Below are 20,566 nucleotides of genomic sequence, written 5' to 3'. Positions count from 1 at the left end.
CTTACTGTTTCTATTACAGCATCCCTGTATGCCACCCCTTCTCTTTCTATATCCTGAACATGCTTACTGTCTACTCTTTGAAAGTTCCCATCAATCATATCCATGTACTTCTGTCTAATTTCCTCATCTTAGAGATTTTCTACCCTTATTCATTTGCAGACAGATTTCACTTTCTCTATCCTAGGCCTACAGATCACTACAGATCAGATAGCGGTCTCCTAACAGACTAATTTTTGCACTAATATGTTGCAACATCTGTGGATATACATGTTGTGCATGGGCTGCTGAACATTTCTTCATGATACAAAATGTGCATCCTTTTGTGGTGATAGTAGTAATAATAATAACAATGAAATGCTTACATTCCTCCTCATCGTCAGCATCCATGATGTCAGCACAGCAAATTGAATAGCAGATGAGAGTGAGAAATCCAAGTGGCAGGCCAAACAGAACGGTTGTCAACACAGGATTACCCATCCACATATCAGCCAGAGAACTTCGAGCCTCAAAGTAGGTGCGATACAATCTTACAGGTAGTGTGTTTCCACCATACATCTGGAAAGAAACAAGCTTGATTAAAACAGCATGTTAACTAATCATTAGGGTTACCAATGGCCAGGTGACTCAACACCAAGTGTTTGGAGGGTGATAGCGTGTATCCCAAGTTAGGAATGGCCTTTTAGATTCCAGCAAGGGCATGCGGTTGTAAAACTTTCTTCCGGAATAAAAAAGCAGATCCTCAAAACAGTTCAAGATGATGAATGTAATGCAGTAAGGTGTCAGTATGACATACAGTATATCCACCTTTCTAGAAATACTTTTTCAGTAGATGAGTGCATTCCTCCTGCAACACAACAAAAATTCTGTAGCCATTTACGGCTGTCAACAGGTGTTGTATCTTATCCGAGACATGCTCAGAGGGCTTCGGGTCAAACATTCGATTTCATTCACTTCTATTGCCCAGCACACTAAAACATCGATAATACAAAGTGCTTAGGACTCAAAAATTGGATTTCAAATTAACTGACAATCCTGAATCACCAATATTCTGTCGCCAGTAGTACAATAATAACATAAATTATTTGAATTCTTTAATGAACAATGGCGCACAATAAATAATAATAAATAAAACAACTGCACGACACAGTATGAACAACCCATTCACACAACAGAGACGTTAACAAATAAACACAATTAAAAGGTACGCTACATAAATTAATTAATTAAAAGATGAGATTAAATTTACACTCACATGTGGTGTTGTCATAACAAGTAAGGCAACATTTGTGTGACCTGTGATAGTCTATGTAATTCAGAAATATCAAGAAAGGACAGAGAAATTTGTTTTCTAAAATTTATTGTAATGTTTCTTTATTTCATTCAGAGACATCAAGAAGTTTCAATCTAGGAAGAATGTAAAATTTTAATTTGGACTGGAAAAGAAGGTTAATTATGATCGGACAAAAGTACTGCTACTATTATTAAGATTTAAAATGTAGGCCTATGAAGAACATGAACTATAAAGAAGAATTATTATTGAACTAAATTGTATTGTAATTTTGAAATATGTTTGAAAAATTTAAAAGGGTCTTTATTTTTGAGGCAGCCTATACCGCACGCGCAGATTCCGCTGATGAAAACTTTTGTGTTGCAATTCAAATGTTCGAGAACTTGTAAAAAACTTTATCATTAAAAATGTAGAGTTCTCATTGGTTACAATAAGAACCATTTTAATTGGTTGGATTAACAACCACGGCAATTGGTGAAAATTATGTCTAAATTGTTAGCGAGCTTCCCTGATTGGCTTTTTGCATGTTTCTCAATTTCCGGCGTTTGGCTCCTTGGTGGGAGCAGGGTTCTTGTCCGCATCTTTGGTTTTTCTACGGCCTAGCAGCTGGACGTACTTCGGGTGTCATTCCGTCAGCGGGCTCCAGCCACCTCAGGGCAAGCACATTTTCCCTTCTCGAACTGAAATTAATATGTAACTTACTTTTAGATCTGGAGTTTACTTTAGACCTTGGCTTTAGTCACCTTTCTTGTAATGCACTAGCTCTACACCTAGGCATATCATTTGATTTTGGAGGCAATTCCTTTTTATCATCATATTTGGTTGTTTACATGTAAAACTAATTTTCCTCCGGGATTGCTTCCCGTAATTCCATTTCGATTTAATGCACGCATGTTGGAGCCATGTGTTTTTCACTGAAGCATTTTAGACAAGGCAGTAACTGCATTAAATTTTAAATTCTCGATTTTTTTAATTTTCCTTGTAAATCAAATTGTAAAGTTGATTCCATTTTTATCAATGTAACTTTAAAAGATTACCGTCTGTTACGTTTCATCATGCACTTGTGTGAAGAGTTCTGTGTTTTCAGGTTAAATATGCCTTTAACCCTTTCCGCTCGTGTGTCGATCCGAGGTCGTTAGCTTTATAGCTCATGTGTCGACCCTGAGTCAACACAATGTTTTACCGCTCGTTGTTAGGTTACCTGGAATGCCAGTGCTTTTGTACTTCGTTTCGTAAGTGCTGGTCCCTTCCGGAAACTGAAAGAAACCAAATAGGTGTGTTTTAGTTTCTCTTTGCTTGGCAAAATTGCTCCGTTTCCTTGACAATGGAAAGCAGTTGCGTGAAGCAACATGGCAGCACACAGTTTGACAGAAGCTGAGATTCTTGCATCTCATCCGGCTGATTTTGATGATGGTGACCATGAAAGTGATGAAAATTTTGAATCTGGCAATGAAAGTGATATATCCATTAGTGATTCAAATGACGATATTGATATCAGTGTCGCAAGAAATCATGGAGGAGGCGATAGTATTATGACTCGTACTGGTCCCATTCATACAGTGCTGACTTCAAACATACCTTGGAGATCGTGGAGAACGGGTGATGCAGGATTAGCCAAATTTATTTACAGATTCTTCTTCTTCTTCTTAGCGTGCTTGTCCGCCTCGGACGTTGGTGATCAACATGGCTATTCTGGCTTTATCCATTGAAATTCAGAACAGTTCTGCAGATGTTTTGTTGAACCAGGTTTTTTAGGTTGTCGAGCCAGGAAATTCTTCTTTGCCCAGGAGTTCTTTCTCCTTCTATTTTCCCTTGCAGGATAAGTTGAAGTAGCTCATACCTTTTCTGATTCCTCATGATGTGTCCAAAATATTGTAGTTTACGACACTTGGTGGTGTTGATCAGCTCTGGTCTCTTGTTAGCTCAGTGTAGAACCTCAACGTTTGTAACTTTCTGAGTCCATGATATTCTCAAAATTCTTCTGTATAGCCAGAGTTCAAATGCTTCCAGTCTAGCAGTGGTGGCTTTTGTAAGGGTCCATGTTTCCACACCGTAAAAGAGAACTGAAAACACACAGCACCTAAGGAGCCGCATTTCGGTATCCATGGTAAGGTCGTGATTCTTGAAGTTTGAGCTCATTGAATTGAAAACACTTCTCGCTTTTCCAATGTGACACTTTATCTCTTGCGAATTGTCCCATGCTTCGTTAATGATGGTACCCAGGTACAAATACTGTGAAACTCTCTCTATACTTGCTCCATTGAGGAACGGATTCATGCCTCGGATGTTCTTCTTACTGATGATCATCAATTTCGTTTTATTAGTGTTGATGTCCAGACCATATCTCTTCCTTGTTTCAGAAATTTTGTTCATCAACTTCTGTAGCCCTTCCATTGTATCTGCAAAGACAATTGTGTCATCTGCGTAGCACAAATTGTTGAGTTTGACACCATTCACTGAAATTCCTTCTTCCACATCAAATAGGGCTTCTTTGAATACGTGCTCAGAATAAAGGTTGAAGAGTATCGGTGATATTATACATCCTTGCCTGATCCCTCGCCATATTCTCACTTGCTCAGATTGGTCTTGATCTATTTTCATGACTGCAGATTGGTTCCAGTTCTTACAGATTAGTTTGTGGATTCATGAGTTGTGGCAATAAACCTAAAATAGAACTAGAGTACTGTTAGCTATTTTTTTACTGATCAGTTGATAACCTCTATTTTCCATGAGACAAACAAATTAGCCGAAATGAAAATACAGCAAAATACTCCACTTCAGGAAAGATCTGGTTTTCTTAGAAAGCTGTGACTTTAGAAGAGCTGAAGGCATTTATTGGTGTAATTATCAACATGGGGATGAACAGTAAGGTAGAAATGCAGGATTATTTTAGTGAATACTGGTTGGATAAGCAAGCAGGGCTCCATCGAGGCATTCCACACACTCAAGACATACTGTTAAGAAAGTGAAAAATGATTTTGTGTCATGTAAATACCATACATTCATTCATTTTATAGTTCCTTCCTGTATATATTGTTACAACCAGTACTTAATACCAGGTTTTAAAATATGAAGAATGCTGACAGAAATAAATACGAGTTGGGAGAAATCAGGACTTACAAATAATTTGAGTGGAAAGGGTTAAAGAAAAGTACGGTAAAAATGCTTTAGTAAGTGATGTTCAGCAGCAGAGATTCCTGTGATGTTATATTTGTGTATTCTGAAAGCCATGGATGCGAACCTCGTGCTTCATTTACATTATTCTTTGTTACACTTTTATTGCCAATGTTAACTTTGTTTTAATTCGCTGTTGTTTTGTTCTCATGTTAGGCCTTCTTTTAGTTTGCCTGTAAATGTGGACTGAAGGGTAACAGCGTTAATGTTGCTTTCCCTACGTCAAGTAATACTCCATCCTTTTAGGGATCCTAGCCCATTTTCCCACATCCTTCACTAGTTGTCATGTTGGTGATCCTGTTTGTTTTTTTGTACCTAGCAACGTGTGTTTCTCGAAACTTGCGATGGTTATACTGTTGTCCCATCATCTGATATATTTCCCTTTATCCTTATTATTGATTTAAATGTGTTCTTTTCATTAATGTTGCCTGTTTTGGGGTGACATTCTGGTAGCAGAGTGTGGTTGTATAAGAAAGAGACAGTGACGGCAGTAACCCTTAACTAACCTAAAAATTTGTGCTGTTTCTTGCTGTCAGCATGTTTCGTGTCATCCATTTGAGAAAGGAAGAATTAATTTACGAACTTCAAATTCGTAAATTAAATTTGGCAGGAAATGTTAGAGACTTAGAGATGACATGAGCCTGTTGAAACAGTCCCTTAATTTACTAGTAACAATTCCTGCATTGACAGACGAATTGTGCACATCATTAGCAGTGGTTAAAGATAAATTGTCAGAATTTAGTGTCATTCTTGTGTTGTTCTGTTCTTCCGAGCCCTCACATGGTCAATTAACACGTGTGAAAGCCCAACTGAAACATTACATGGATCGGATTCATGATTTGTTGTTTCTCAATTTGCCAGTAAATGAGCAGCAGAAGTGTGAATTCTTATTAACACAATTTTCTAAGATATTTGATAAAATCGTATCCTTGCTTGAAGGGAAAAAATTGCCTAATTCAAGTTCTGATATTCAAGTGTCTGCCTCTTCTGAATTGTGTGAAAGTGTTACTCCAATTTCCGTATCTACTGCTTCTCAAACTTGTACTGTGGTAACTAGTGATAATGTTCTCCTGGGATCTTTTTCTGCTCCCTTTACAAGTGCTTGAGTGCCTGTAAGTAATTCATGTAATCGGTCTTCTAAACATGGTTTTTTTTTTTTTGCTAGGGGCTTTACGTCGCACCGACACAGATAGGTCTTATGGCGACGATGGGATAGGAAAGGCCTAGGAATTGGAAGGAAGCGGCCGTGGCCTTAATTAAGGTACAGCCCCAGCATTTGCCTGGTGTGAAAATGGGAAACCACGGAAAACCATCTTCAGGGCTGCCGATAGTGGGATTCGAACCTACTATCTCCCGGATGCAAGCTCACAGCCACGCGCCTCTACGCGCACGGCCAACTCGCCCGGTCTAAACATGTTGGTATGTCTTCTAATTTTCCTATGGCACCTGGTAACTCTACTGTGTCTCAGTGTCAGCCTACTGTTGCTACACAACCTGTTTCTCATGGGATAATGCAAAAATTTCCCCCTGTCCAAGTGCCACCTGTATCAAGTGTCCCTTTAGGTTGTTTAACCACTAAACAAGTGGTCAATGCACCGGTGGTTTCTAAAATTTGTGAAAATGTTTCACAGATGAGAATCTCTGTGCCTGTTTCATTGCAGTCTAATGCTAGTCTAACCTCACTTCCAGTACTCCAGCCTTTTTTCAATGGCGATCGAGTCAAGGTTACTACGCTGCTGTAATTCCTTCTCAGGACCACTCTAGTCCTTTCCAGGTACCTCCAACACCTGCCTTCTCCCAGATTTTTCCAATTTACCTCACCCATTAACGGCTGTATTTAAGGGAGTGTCAAAGTTTACTTCTAACTCTATTAATGAGGTCTTTTCTTTCCTTCAATTTTTTAATTGAATAAGGATCAGGCTATTTAGTACAACTTAAGTAGTGATCGCTTTATCCAAGTCTTATATCCACATGCATCTGGAGCTCCTTCTTAGCATATCATTAGGGCCATATCTGAAAGATGGACAGTGGGTCAGTTTCACGCACATGTACTTGAATTCCTTATTCCTTCTCATGCCTTGTCTTTGTTGGCGCAAAAACATTATTTCAGAGTGTAGCATTTGAATGAATCATTGTCTGAGTATATTCAGGATATTAAGTTCTATGCTACAATTTTTATGCTCAGCTATTCTGAGTCTCAAATGGTTGACAACACTGTTGAGCATCTTGCCCCTAATTATCAGTCGTATCTTGCTCTTTCACTGCGACCAGTAACTTCTGCTCAATTGGAAGCTATCACTGTTTCCGCTGAAGGTATTAGGTTTGGTGACCAGCTACGCGTTGCATTAGCTCCCCCTCCTACAAGCATGTATTTTCTTCAGGCTACCGTACTAAAACTGCTCCTTCTCTTTCTTCCAAGCCACGTAATTCTCATACATGTTTTAGTTGTGGCTCCATTGAACATTTCCAGCAGAATTGTCTTAAGATTGGACCCTTAGGCAATTCAAAACCTGACATGGGTGGCCCCAGTGAAAATTTCCAGAGGAATTGTCCTAAGATTAAGCCCTTAGGCAATTCAAAACCGGATGTGGGTAGAGTATCTTCCACCAATAATTCTTGTCAATACTGTGGGTCAAACAGGCATTTCTCTAGACAGTGCCCTCGCAATATTTCTGGGTCTGGGCGTTCTAGTAATAGTAATTATTTATTTGCTAGTTGCTTTACGTTGCACCGACACAGATTGGTCTTGTGGCTACGATGGGACAGGAAAGGACTAGGAATGGAAAGGAAGTGGCCACGGCCTTAATTAAGGTACAGCCCCAGCATTTGCCTGGTGTGAAAATGGGAAACCATGGAAAACCATCTTCAGGGCTGCCGACAATGGGGTTTCAACCCACTATCTCCTGGATGCGAGCTCACAGCTGCACGCTCCTAATCGCACGGCCAACTTGCCCGGCAATAGTCATTCTATATGACTAACTGCCAATTCTGTTGGCAAACCGCAAAGTGTAGCTTCATGTTTGGTATGTTATAACTGTAGGTTAAATAATGATTCACCAAATTCTGTAGCTGATAATAGGTCCCAGTCTGAACCTAGGGTTAATTTCCTACAATCTTGTGGCATTTCTGCTACCCCATTTTGTAAATTACCTTACGTATGCTTAGAGGTAAATAATGAACCTGTCTGTGCATTGGGAGATTCTGGAAGTAGCTTCGCATTGATGAGTGAGAACTAGTACAACTTGATGAAAACTGTTTGCAAGTTCCCTCCATTGACAACTGTATCTTTAACCTGCCATACTGCTAACTCTAACTCTTTGAATATGATTGGATCTCTAGATGTCAAAGTCAGAATCAGTGATTTCACGTGGAAAATGTCAGTGCTAGTTGCGGAAGATTTATCTTGTCCTTTCATTTTGGGTGCAAATTTTATAGCCAAGACTGGTAAGATTTTGGACCATGATTTCCATTTTAGATATTCCATGAGAATTTTTAAGCTGTGTAATCGCTTCCCTATTCTACCTTATCATGTCAATGCTCTTTCTGAAAATACGGGTGAACGCAAAGCTTTTGATTTTGATCATCTGCCTAATGGTCAGGCCAACCAACTCAAGAATCTCTGCAATAAATTTCCAGATGTCTTTACCAACAAAGTACCTGTTCTCTCTCCTCCCTATCGGCTGTCTCCTTCCTAAATGAAAGCCCTTAAGTCTATTATCGATCAAATACTTGCTGATGGTGTAATACGTCCTTCTAAATCTGCTTAATCTTCTCCCATATTTCTTGTCAATAAACCACAGGTTGGTTTCAGGCCTGTAATCGATTATGGATGCTGAACAAGAGAGTTGTTCCTCAATCTGTTCCCCTTCCTGATTTGCACTCTTGTTTTCCCTGATTTACTAATGCCAAAATCTTTACCACTTTTGATTTGAACCAGGCATATTATCAGATACCTCTTGTTGAGGAATCCAAGCACCTTACTGCTTTTGCCACTGATTGGAACCTCTATTAACTTGAATGTGTCCCGTTCGCATTAAGTACAGGGCTGCTGTCCTTACTCAGTTACTAGATAATGTTCAAGTTTGTGTACAATTACTTGGACGATTTGGTAATTTTCAGTGAAACACTTGAAGAGGAACTTGTTCATCTTAATTAAGTCCTTGAAAGGCTTCATAAAGCAGGTCTAACCCTTAAGGCTAGCAAGGTTACTTTCGCAGAACCCCACATGTCCTTCTTAGGTCATATTGTGTCCCCTGAGAGAGGTTTCTCTATTGATCAATCTCGTTCTGCAGCTATCCAGAATTTTCCTACCCATAAAGATGTCAAAGCTGTAGCTAGGTTCATTGGTATGGTTAATTTCTTCCATAAATTCATCCCCCAATTTTGCTGAAAGAGCAGCTCCATTAAATGCTTTGAGAAGAAAAGATGATAAATTTGAGTGGGGTGATGCCCAACTTGAAGCTTTTTATAACTTGAAATCTGCCTTACGTAATGCTCCTGTTCTGGCTATGCCAGATTTTTCTAAATGTTTCATTCTTCAAACCGATGCCTCATCGACAGGTATATCTGGTGTTCTCCTTCAGGAATTTGAGGAGAGACGTCGTCCAATTTATTATGCTTCCCATAGTCTAAATCCTGCTGAATGCAACTATTCAATTTATGAATTAGAAGCCATAGTTGTTGTTTTCTCTTTAGAAAGATTTAGGATGTACCTTGAACAACTCCCTTTTGATCTTGAAACAGATAATCAGGCGTTGAGTTGGGTACTGGCCAAGCCACAAAGGACAGGTCGTCTTGCGCGTTGGGCAGTACGCATCTCAGCTTTTCAATTTGAAGTTTGTCACATTCATCGCAATGAAAATGAAGTTGCTGATAGTCTCAGTAGGATGTTCTATCTTGGCAGTTCTGATCCTCAATCACATCCTACGGATCCCTCTCCTGAACAGTTTCGGCTTTGTCAATGTAGATCTCACTAACTCCCCTTTTCTTTTCAAAGATAATGTTAAACATCAGGAAGATGATGCAGAATTAAAGTCTATTATTGACAGGATTAAGTCTTTAGAATCACTCCGTATTGACGGTTTTAACTTTACAAAGGTGAAAAATGAGAGTATCCTCCTAATTCAATACAATAAATATTCCGTCATTAGACGGAGTAAACAAATTCAAACGTTTTGGCTCGTTTGAGCCATCTTCAGTGAAAAATGAGGGGAGATTTGAAATGATTTACATAATATAAGTTGAAAAATTGCTAAAAAACATAACGAAGGAGCAAATGATAAAAACAAAACTAATTTTGTTTCCATCTAGGCTCCCTTCCTACTCCTACGCCATTCCTATCCCATCGTCGCCGTAAGACCTATCTGTGTCGGCGTGACGTAAGCAAGTTGTAAGATCTGCAGAAGTTGGCATCCCTTCGACTTCTACAGAGGCGTCATAACTCTGCAAACATCGGAGTTTCTCCAAATTCGGAAGTCATAGACAGAGTCAGGCCGTGACGCATATACACTGGTTGAAATCTTCCTCTCCATTGCAAGTGGCCTGTACATTAATGCTAGGGACGCCTTTTCTGTAAATGTAGTTCTGAATTTGTACATGAGTAAGTATACAGTTCCGACAGCATAAGTGAATCTCACACGTTCTTGCCACTTCCTGCAACTAAGTAACATTTGTTGGAATTTTATCTAATCATCTGCTTTCATTTCTGTTCATGTCAAAACCTACGAAAATGTTTTTGACACAGTTCTCCGAGATGTCTTCACCAACTCCACTCTGAAACCCAGGGTCACCAACATAACGCAAGATGATCTACATTTTTTCTTCATTTGTTAGTGCACCACCTCTTGTTTCTTTGGAGTGCCCAAGGAAATGCTCCTCTAACCATTCGGCACGCTCCTTGAAAATCCACAGCCTGTTTCCAGTCATCTGACAGGGCCAGGAATGGAATGAATGAAGCGGCGAGGATAGGAATTGTGCCGGCTGCCAAAGCCTGTCGCACTCCTCTGGGGCAATGATTAATGACTGACAGATGAAATATGATATTGGAGTGTGCTGTAGGAATGAAAATGACAGGAAAACCTGGAGTACCCAGAGAAAAACCTGTCCCGCCTCCTCTTTGTCCAGCACAAATCCCACATGGACTGGCCGAGATTTGAACTACGGAACCCAAAGGTTAAAGGCCGGTGCGCTGCCGTCTGAGCCACGGAGGCTCTTCAGCATGCTCCTCACTGGACCTTTATAACACTCTAATCAAGTTGAGATGTTTCTCTGTGAAGTTTATATAATTTTCTTTTCTGATTAATCACCACCATTACCTCTGCCATGCTATTGAACTTAACACTATCATTTGGAGTTACCTACTGAGTTAGCTCAAGGAAACATGAGCAGGCGCTTACCAGAAAGAGTGCCTGCTTTTATCTTTATTCACCAGAAATCTGGAGCGCCCACTCTGCTACTCGAGCGACTGGAGTGTGTGCTCAAGGTCACAGGTCTGCTGTGAGTGACTGCTTCCGACAGGCGGTTTTTATTCACCTCAATGCGAGTGCCTGCTCTAAATTTGCGAGTAAAGAGTGAGTGCTCCTTTTTATTCACACCACCCAATATGACTGGATGTGCCGCGGGCGAAGAAGTATTCATTCCTCACGTTCAAATCGTCCCTTGAGATATACCCCTTTAAGTTAGACATCTGCAGTTTCCCGTTTGTTTGAGTTTTGCCATGTTCATCAAAAAAGGACAAGGGCAATCGCTTAAAGTTGTAGGACTCAATCTTCGAAAATGGTGCTTCACGCACTGTCAACTGTACGTGGGTTGTTCAAGAGTTGGAGGGCAAACATTCTATAAATCTATGCTCCAAATAGAAAGACATATAATATAGTTTATCTGGAAGCTCCATAAGGAAGTATGTTTTATATAATATGGTCTTTTATATTGTTTTAATATTATTTATACCATCCACTAACCCGGTATCATAACTATTGAAAATAACAATATTAAAAATAAAAGAATGTATTTCATGCAATTTATGTAAAAACAATATGTGTTAATAAATGTATCTACTTTGTATTCTGCTTTAAAATAAATGGTTTAAAAAATCTAACAACTGAATTAATAAATGCAGGTGAAGCTGCAGGTAACATGCTAATAACAACAATAATAATAATTATATGGCCTCAGCAGACATTTGATTTGACGCCATCTGGCCGCCTGCTTTTCAATTTCAAAGTTCCGTTTTACTCTAGGCCAAATATGTTGCCAGAGATCTTTTAATGCTGACGTCATACGGCATGGAGTATCGAATGGACCTTTATGCGCCCTTCAAAAATCTTATTACCTCTGCTGGGTGTGAAATGACTATCTTGTGATCTGGTGAACCACTGATCCAGATTATCACGTTGTCACCCGTTGTGGACCAATACTGCAGAGTACTGTAAATTAACGAGCTATTTCGAGTATGATGCAGTCATGAAAATGCTCTGATTTCAGTATGATTTCAGTATCTTCTTTAATACACACCTCATGTACTTAGCAGCAATTTTCATCACCGTTAGAGAAATTAAAACAAAGACCCAAAACACCTAACTTATTTGTCGGTATATTTAAATATTAGAGAACAATGTTTAAAAAAAGAACTACATTTAAAACCTGGGGTTATGTACAAGATTCAAATTGAAAAACTGAGATTCACTTTAATGAGTACATGTGCATGCAATGTGGTTTGAATGTTATCTTTCTTTATGTGACAGGTGAGATGCTATGTACACGTAAAGAACTCTACTCCTAAATATATGATACTCACCGGTGCCGACTGGTTGCGGATTCGATCGAGGAAGACCATGACAGCCTCCGGTGTTAGCTGGCTGGGATCATCTTCAGGAATGTGGTGGTGATTGGTTGTGGTGTTAAGGACGATCAGATGAGGCAGAGGCAGCACTGACATGGCAATAGAGTTTGCAAGCTCAGGGCTGCCAATCCAACCAAACTGAAAGTGTCTACCAAAATAACCTTTCATAAAGCACCAGCAACTTTTCTCATGAAAAGCAAAAACATAAAAATTCCTCTACAACTGAGAACAACGTATCATGCACAGAAATGCCCCTGTGGGTGGGGGTGGTACAATAACACCTACCATATTTCCTGCCTGTCGTAAGAGGCAACTAAAAGGGGCCTTATGGGCTCTTAACTTGGGAGTGTGGGTTGACGACCAAGGGACCCTCAGCTGAGTCCTGCTTTTGCTTCCACTTGTGCCAGGCTCCTCATTTTTATCTATCCTATCGGACCTCCCTTGGTCAACTCTTGTTCTTTTCTGACCCCGATGATATGAGAGCACTCAAGGCCTAGGGAGTCTCATTTTCAAGCCCTTTGTGGCCCTTGTTATTCTTTGGCCGATATCTTAATGTTTCAAAGTATCAGATCCATTCCATTTTTTCTCTCTGATTAGTGTTATATAGAGGATGTTTGCCCAGTTGCACTTCACCACCACCACTCATGCATAGAAAGTCTGTCTATCATACCACTGATGTACACTGTTGCCCCCAGATGGCAGATTGTTTACCTAGTCTTTCCTTAAACACATCCCTTGGTAACTCCTCTTACTATGAACGAGTATTTGCCCCAATCTGTCTTTTGAATTCGAACTTCATCTTCTTACTTTTAAAAACTCCACTCAAGCTTATTCGTCCAGTAATGTCATTCTCTCCACTGACAGCTGCGAGCACCCGTTCATCTCCTTACTCCCAGCCCAAAGTTAGTTACATTTTTCTTTAGGTGGAAAACACCCAGAACAAATCACACTGCTTTTCCCATGCTTGAATCAAGTAATCCTGGTGAGTCATACTGCAACTGAGGTCTAACCAGAGATACATGCCCTAAATTTCCTCACAACCATATGCAGAGATCTGTAACCTTTATTTACAGTCTTATTTATCTGATTACCCCAATTACGAGTGATACATCTGATATTCTGATATTGCTACATAAGAACTATGATACACTCCATGTTTATACTGCCAGGTATATTAGGCACAAATGTACTTTCACGCCAAAGAAACTTGGAAGCACATTTTTGACCCTACTGTGTCCCAATGCCAGCTGCAATACAATTCACTTCATTTATGTTGTGTAAGGTGAACAGCCATTATGACACTGAAGTAAACAAACAGGCTCTTTTTGGCAAAGAAAAGAGTATATCAGAGATATTGCAACTAGTTCCGAGACTTCACAAGAGGTGGCATATTCAAGATTAATATCTGTTGCATTCACACGAATATACAACCAACTCTCGCTCAACACAAGACAAGTACACACTGATTTAAAGCCTAAAATCACACATGCAACAAATAAATACTGTAGAAAACTTCACTATAGAAGTGAGCTGCCGGCGATTCACAGAGTGAGAGACTACACGATGCTTGTACCACAGTAACATAGAAGAATGAAAATGAAGGAAGGCAAAGAATAGATGGCTGTTCCTGCCATTGTGCTTCCTTCATACGAATATATTTATGAAAAAGAAAATATTATGTAGTTATTTTAATAGCTCATGGGCAAAAATGCCCTCCTTTTTCTTTCATAATAAATTACAAAGGACGAGGAATTATTGGTGTCTACAAGGGTGTGTGTTCACTGCTGGTAGATGCATAAGAGCTATAGCCATAAAGAATATGAAGGTGGGATTCTTCTTTCAACCTAAACCTTAGTTAATTCCTATCCGTTGCAATCTGTCTTGTTAATCTGTTTCAATGAATAGTCATTCTGGTTAAGAACTCAAGTTCACTACTTTACATATCCTTCTCTCCCCTGACAGAAGTGCTTTCGGCAAGGATGAGGGTGAGAAGACCTTTAAAGATATACCTGTCCTCAATGGAAACCCAAGGGACTCTAAATTTTTTTTTTTGACTGTATAGAGAATTCCAGTTTATAACGGTGGTTAAAAACTAACATAAGAAACGTAAGTGCATATCTCCGATTTTGTGCGGTAGTAGATACAAAAATGGCTCTTATCATACACTTCATCACAAATCTGTTCTTGGTTGCCAGCTCCTCACAGAGCACAGTAGTACAGAACACATTGCATGTCATTTACTTCCTCCTGTAATTCAACACAGTTCTCAATTAAAATACAGGCATAGCAAATACTGTCAAACATAAGTAAGTGCGGTGCAGTAGTAGTTAAAGAGACATTTCATCACAAATCTGTTGTTGCTGGCAACCACCTCACATTGAATGCCGTTTACATGCTGGTGACAGTACTTGCTCTCCTCGATTTCAGTAGCGCATTTGACACTATAAACATCCAGACTCTACTAAATAAGATGCAATCTTACTACTTCAATCAACGAACTATTAATTTCTTTTCATCGTACCTCAAAAACTGCGCGCAATGAATCATAACCCTTGATCAAACCTCTCACTGGCTGACCAGGAAGGAAGGAACACCGCAAGGTAGTGTTTTAGGCTCATTATTTTGTACATAAACGACATTTCATCTAATTTAAAGAATTGTAGCTACCATCTTTATGCGGACGACTTACAAATTTACTGTCACTGTGTAAGACCTCTGATTTGCCTCATGCCATAACAGGCATCAATGCTGACCTTCAGCGACTTAATGCATACTCTCTGAAAAATTCCCTCCTTCTTAACCCCTCCAAGACACAAGCAATCACTGCCCACATTGTAGCACTTTAACGCTACACTAATAATGATAATAATGAAATAATGAAAACAGATATCAATAGAATTAAAAAAATTAACACCATATTCAAGATGTGAAATGAGATAGGGCCGAAACACAAGAATGAATTTAAATTAAATGAAACACAAGAATGTAGCGCTTACTGTGAGGTTGGTGTCCATATGGCGGAATGGACCCGAGGTGCGTCCGCTGACTAAACTGCTCAGAAGCAAAAGACCACAAACAAAGAACGCTCTCACGGAAGAGCCCAGAAATCGGAAGTCGTGCGATCACGCGTAGACCAATGAGGAAACTGAATTTTCTGGGACCTCCACATTCACCAATTAAAAGGTTTAATACACTGACCAATGAGAATACACTTCCTTACATCAGCAAAGTTCTAGAGAGTTTGATTGCGACATACAGAAATTTCAACGTTTTATTAATAAAACGTTTTAATCTTGGTTCAATACAGACAAACAATGAAGTTTATTAATTTCAATACAGAAATTACATACATACATACATACATTATCATTATAGACTGTTATGCCTTTCAGCGTTCAGTCTGCAAGCCTCTGAGAATTTACTAAACATCGCCACAATCCTCGATTTGCAACTAGTGTTGTCGCCTCATTTAGTTCTATACCTCTTATCTTTAAATCGTTAGAAACAGAGTCTAACCATCGTCGTCTTGGTCTCCCTCTACTTCTCTTACCCTCCATAAGAGAGTCCATTATTCTCCTACATAACTTATCCTCCTCCATTCGCCTCACATGACCCCACCACCGAAGCCGGTTTATGCGTACAGCTTCATCCATCGAGTTCATTCCTAAATTAGCCTTTATCTCCTCATTCCGAGTACCATCCTGCCATTGTTCCCACCTGTTTGTACCAGCAATCATTCTTGCTACTTTCATGTCTGTTACTTCTAACTTATGAATAAGATATCCTGAGTCCACCCAGCTTTCGCTCCCATAAAGCAAAGTTGGTCTGAAAACAGACCGATGTAAAGATAGTTTCGTCTGGGAGCTGACTTCCTTCTTACAGAATACTGCTGATCGCAACTGCGAGCTCACTGCATTAGCTTTACTACACCTTGATTCAATCTCACTTACTATATTACCATCCTGGGAAAACACACAACCTAAATACTTGAAATTATCGACCTGTTCTAGCTTTGTATCACCAATCTGACATTCAATTCTGTTGGATTTCTTACCTACTGACATCAATTTAGTCTTCGAGAGGCTAATTTTCATACCATACTCATTGCACCTATTTTCAAGTTCCCAGATGTTAGACTGCAGGCTTTCGGCACAGTCTGCCATTAAGACCAAGTCGTCAGCATAGGCCAGGCTGCTTACTACATTTCCACCTAACTGAATCCCTCCCTGCCATTTTATACCTTTCAGCATATGATCCATGTAAACTACAAACAGCAAAGGTGAAAGATTACAGCCTTGTCTAACTCCTGTAAGTACCCTGAACCAAGAACTCATTCTACCATCAATTCTCACTGAAGCCAAATTGTCACCATAAATGCCTTTGATTGAATTTAATAATCTACCTTTAATTCCATAGTCCCCCAGTATAGCGAACATCTTTTCCCTCGGTACCCTGTCATATGCTTTCTCTAGATCTACGAAACATAAACACAACTGCCTATTCCTCTCGTAGCATTTTTCAATTACCTGGCGCATACTGAAAATCTGATCCTGACAGCCTCTCTGTGGTCTGAAACCACACTGGTTTTCATCCAACTTCCTCTCAACGACTGATCGCACCCTCCCTTCCAAGATGCCTGTGAATACTTTGCCTGGTATACTAATCAATGAGATACCTCGATAGTTGTTGCAATCCTTCCTGTTCCCTTGCTTATAGATAGGTGCAATTACTGCTTTTGTCCATTCTGAAGGTACCTTACCAACACTCCACGCTAATTTCACTACTCTATGAAGCCATTTCATCCCTGCCTTCCCACTATACTTCACCATTTCAGGTCTAATTTCATCTATTCCTGCTGCCTTATGACAATGGAGTTTATTTACTATCCTTTCCACTTCCTCAAGCATAATTTCACCAACATCATTTTCCTCCTCCCCATGAGCTTGACTGTTTGCAACACCACCATGATGATTTCCTTTTACATTGAGAAGATGTTCAAAATATTCCCTCCACCTCTCCAGTGATTCCCTGGGATCTGTTATGAGTTCACCTGAATTGCTCAAAACACTGTTCATTTCCTTTTTCCCTCCCTTCCTAAGATTCTTTATTACTGTCCAGAAAGGTTTCCCTGCTGCTTGACCTAGCCTTTCCAGGTTATTACCAAAATCTTCCCATGACTTCTTTTTGGATTCAACAACTATTTGTTTCGCTCTGTTTCTTTCATCTACGTACAAATCCCTGTCTGCCTCGGCCCTTGTTTGGAGCCATTTCTGATAAGCCTTCTTTTTACGTTTACAGGCTGCACTCACTTCCTCATTCCAAGATGTTCGCCTTTTCCCATCTTTACACACAGTTGTTCCTAGGCATTCCCTTGCTGTTTCTACTACAGCATCCCTGTATGCCACCCATTCACTCTCTATATCCTGAACCTGCTTACTGTCTACTGTTCGAAACTTCTCACTAATCATATCCACGTACTTCTGTCTAATTTCCTCGTCCTGGAGATTTTCTACCCTTATTCGTTTGCAGACAGATTTCACTTTCTCTACCCTAGGCCTAGAGATACTTAGTTCACTACAGATCAGATAATGGTCTGTATCATCGAAAAACCCCCGAAAAACTCGTACATTCCTAAAAGATTTCCTGAATTCAAAGTCTGTTAAGATATAGTCTATTATGGATCTGGTACCCCTAGCCTCCCATGTGTAGCGGTGAATAGCCTTATGCTTGAAGAATGTATTCGTAACAGCTAAACCCATACTAGCACAGAAGTCCAGCAAACGCTTCCCATTCCCATTAGCTTCCATATCTTCCCCACATTTACCAATCACCCTTTCATATCCTTCAGTTCTATTCCCAACTCTCGCATTGAAATCTCCCATTAGCACTATTCTATCCTTGCTGTTGACCCTGACCACGATGTCACTCAATGCTTCATAAAACTTGTCAACTTCATCCTCATCTGCACCCTCACATGGTGAATACACGGACACAATTCTTGTCCTAATTCCTCCCACTGACAAATCTACCCACATCATTCGCTCACTTACGTGCCTAACAGAAACTATGTTGTGTGCAATGGTATTCCTGATAAAGAGCCCTACCCCAGACTCTGCCCTTCCCTTTCTAACACCCGTCAAGTACAATTTATAATCTCCTATCTCTTCCTCCTTATCTCCCCTTACCCGAATATCACTTACTCCTAGCACATCCAGATGCATCCTCTTTGCTGACTCAGCAAGTTCTACCTTCTTTCTTCCATAAGCCCCATTAATATTGATAGCTCCCCATCGAATTCCATTTCGTTCGCCAAGTTGTTTCCAAGGAGTCCCTCGCCTGTCAAATGGGAGTGGGACTCCATTACTCCCATAGGTCCGAGGCTTGCTTAAAGTGTTCTGAGCTCGGTAAATTCATGAAGCAGGATGCTGCCCTACTTGCACATAGTCCAAGTGAGGATCTCTCCTCTAACGGGTTATGGACCACCGGTGAATTGTGTAGTCCTAGCCGCCTGAGCACAAGGAGGGCCACGACTCAAAATATGTCCGAGATGCCCACTCCCATTCCATAGCAACTGGTATCCCGACTCTCAGGACCACTTACTAGGCCACTCAGCCGTTGCCCATGGTTCACGAACTAGGACGTGACTACAGTAACCCACAAACATACAGAAATTTCCTAACTAAAAATCTACACATGGCAGTACAAGCTGCCTCAAAAGTTTATGTCCTTCAAGCATTAAAGCAAGTGATTAAATAATACAACATACAGAATTTATTCACAATTTCAATAATCAAAGTGTTAAACAGTTAATAGATTTTCAATTTTAAACTGTCTATACTGTTCGTAAATTTCATAAAATAAAAGTTGAACAGTTTACATGTCCGAAATTAGATAAAATAATTTTACAAAACACAATGATGATAATTTCCAGCTTGCTGTCCCACCACAGGTCATAAGAAACTTTAAATTCGAGCTAAGCTCAAAACAAATTTTTTCATAAGAAATAAATGGGAGGTTTTCACCCGTATCGTGAACTGACTAGTAACAACCAGTGAAGTGTGGCGCAGTGTAACCGCTACTACAGTAGTTACACAAAACAAAGCACTAAGCACAGTAAACGGGGGGCAACCACCTCACATTGAATGCCATTTACATACTGGTGACAGTACTTACTCTCCTCGATTTCAGTAGCGCATCTGACACTATAAACATCCGGACTCTACTAAATAAGATGCAATCTTACTACTTCAATCAAAGAACTATTAATTTCTTTTCATCATACCTCAAAAACTGTGCGCAATAAATCATAACCCTTGATCAAACCTCTCAGTGGCTGACCAGGACTACTGGCTGACTACACAATATCAGAAACCACTACACACTCAGAGAAACATTAGCTGAAATTACGTGGATCTCTGCCGAGCAAAACATATGTAAATATCAGTAGGGCCAACTAGTGGACAATAAATCAGGAAAGTGGAAACAGGCAGGACCTACCGAGGGCATGGACACGGCTTAGATTGCAGATTCCGAAATAAATCAACCGTGATCCTTCAATATGAAAAATGTTATTTACAAAAGGATTTTACAAATACATTCCGAACAAATCCGCCAACTTGCAACTTACGAACTTTGATAATGTCTTTCTACAACTATACATCTAGTTACAAATCCAGTTGTACAATGCAATTTACAGTGAAGTAAACGTAATCTCCAAAACTCTGGCGTACATCAAGAGACACTAAACTACCAGAGGCAAACCCCAAGGTGAATATATTAAACTACAATCTACATATTTAGTGAAACAAGAAATGGGAATGCCTCGAAAACAAACAGGGAAGCCCAGCTGCAAAGCTAAGGCGTCATAAATAATTCATTTGGCGAATCTAGGTTAGGCTACGGCAGACTCCTATACGAAATAACAACCGAACATTACGGAAATTTTAGCCGGAACAGAATTCAAGAGTGCTTACCCGAAGGTGGCCCATTCCAGTAGCGAGGCGTCGCTGACGATGTAAAACTTCAGACAGACCTAGACAGACTAAGGCAGACCAGGCCAAGACAAGACAAGACAGACCGAATATTACGAACACTGCCTCGCTCTCTATATATAAATAAACCCTGACCCTGGAGTAGCCAATCAGAATGCACGAGTCCACCTATGCCCACCTAGGTTCACCAATCACAATTCCTACTACAGCCACGAACTTTAACTAAGCTTCTCAAATACGCACGTTTGCGAATCTTCCATTTCCAGAATGGTT

At 40.0% G+C, this 20,566-nt stretch overlaps 1 protein-coding gene across 4 annotated transcripts in view; it reads right to left on the bottom strand.

The window, feature by feature from the left end:
- Tmx3 (Thioredoxin-related transmembrane protein 3) overlaps positions 1–20,566 on the bottom strand; it is a 527,179-nt gene that overhangs the window by 73,852 nt on the left and 432,761 nt on the right. For all 4 annotated transcript variants that reach the window (XM_067136163.2, XM_067136162.2, XM_067136165.2 and 1 more), the window contains 2 exons: positions 12,258–12,450; positions 363–555 (listed from right to left, as the gene is read on the bottom strand). In XM_067136163.2, coding sequence (XP_066992264.1) covers positions 363–555; positions 12,258–12,450 — 386 coding nt within the window. The remainder of the gene's footprint in view (positions 1–362; positions 556–12,257; positions 12,451–20,566) is intronic.

Source organism: Anabrus simplex, chromosome 1, assembly GCF_040414725.1.
Source record: "Anabrus simplex isolate iqAnaSimp1 chromosome 1, ASM4041472v1, whole genome shotgun sequence".
NCBI classification, from domain to species: Eukaryota; Metazoa; Arthropoda; class Insecta; order Orthoptera; family Tettigoniidae; genus Anabrus; species Anabrus simplex.
The sequence above is the reverse complement of the archived record's forward strand: the minus strand, read 5'-3'. Positions and strand labels throughout refer to the sequence as shown.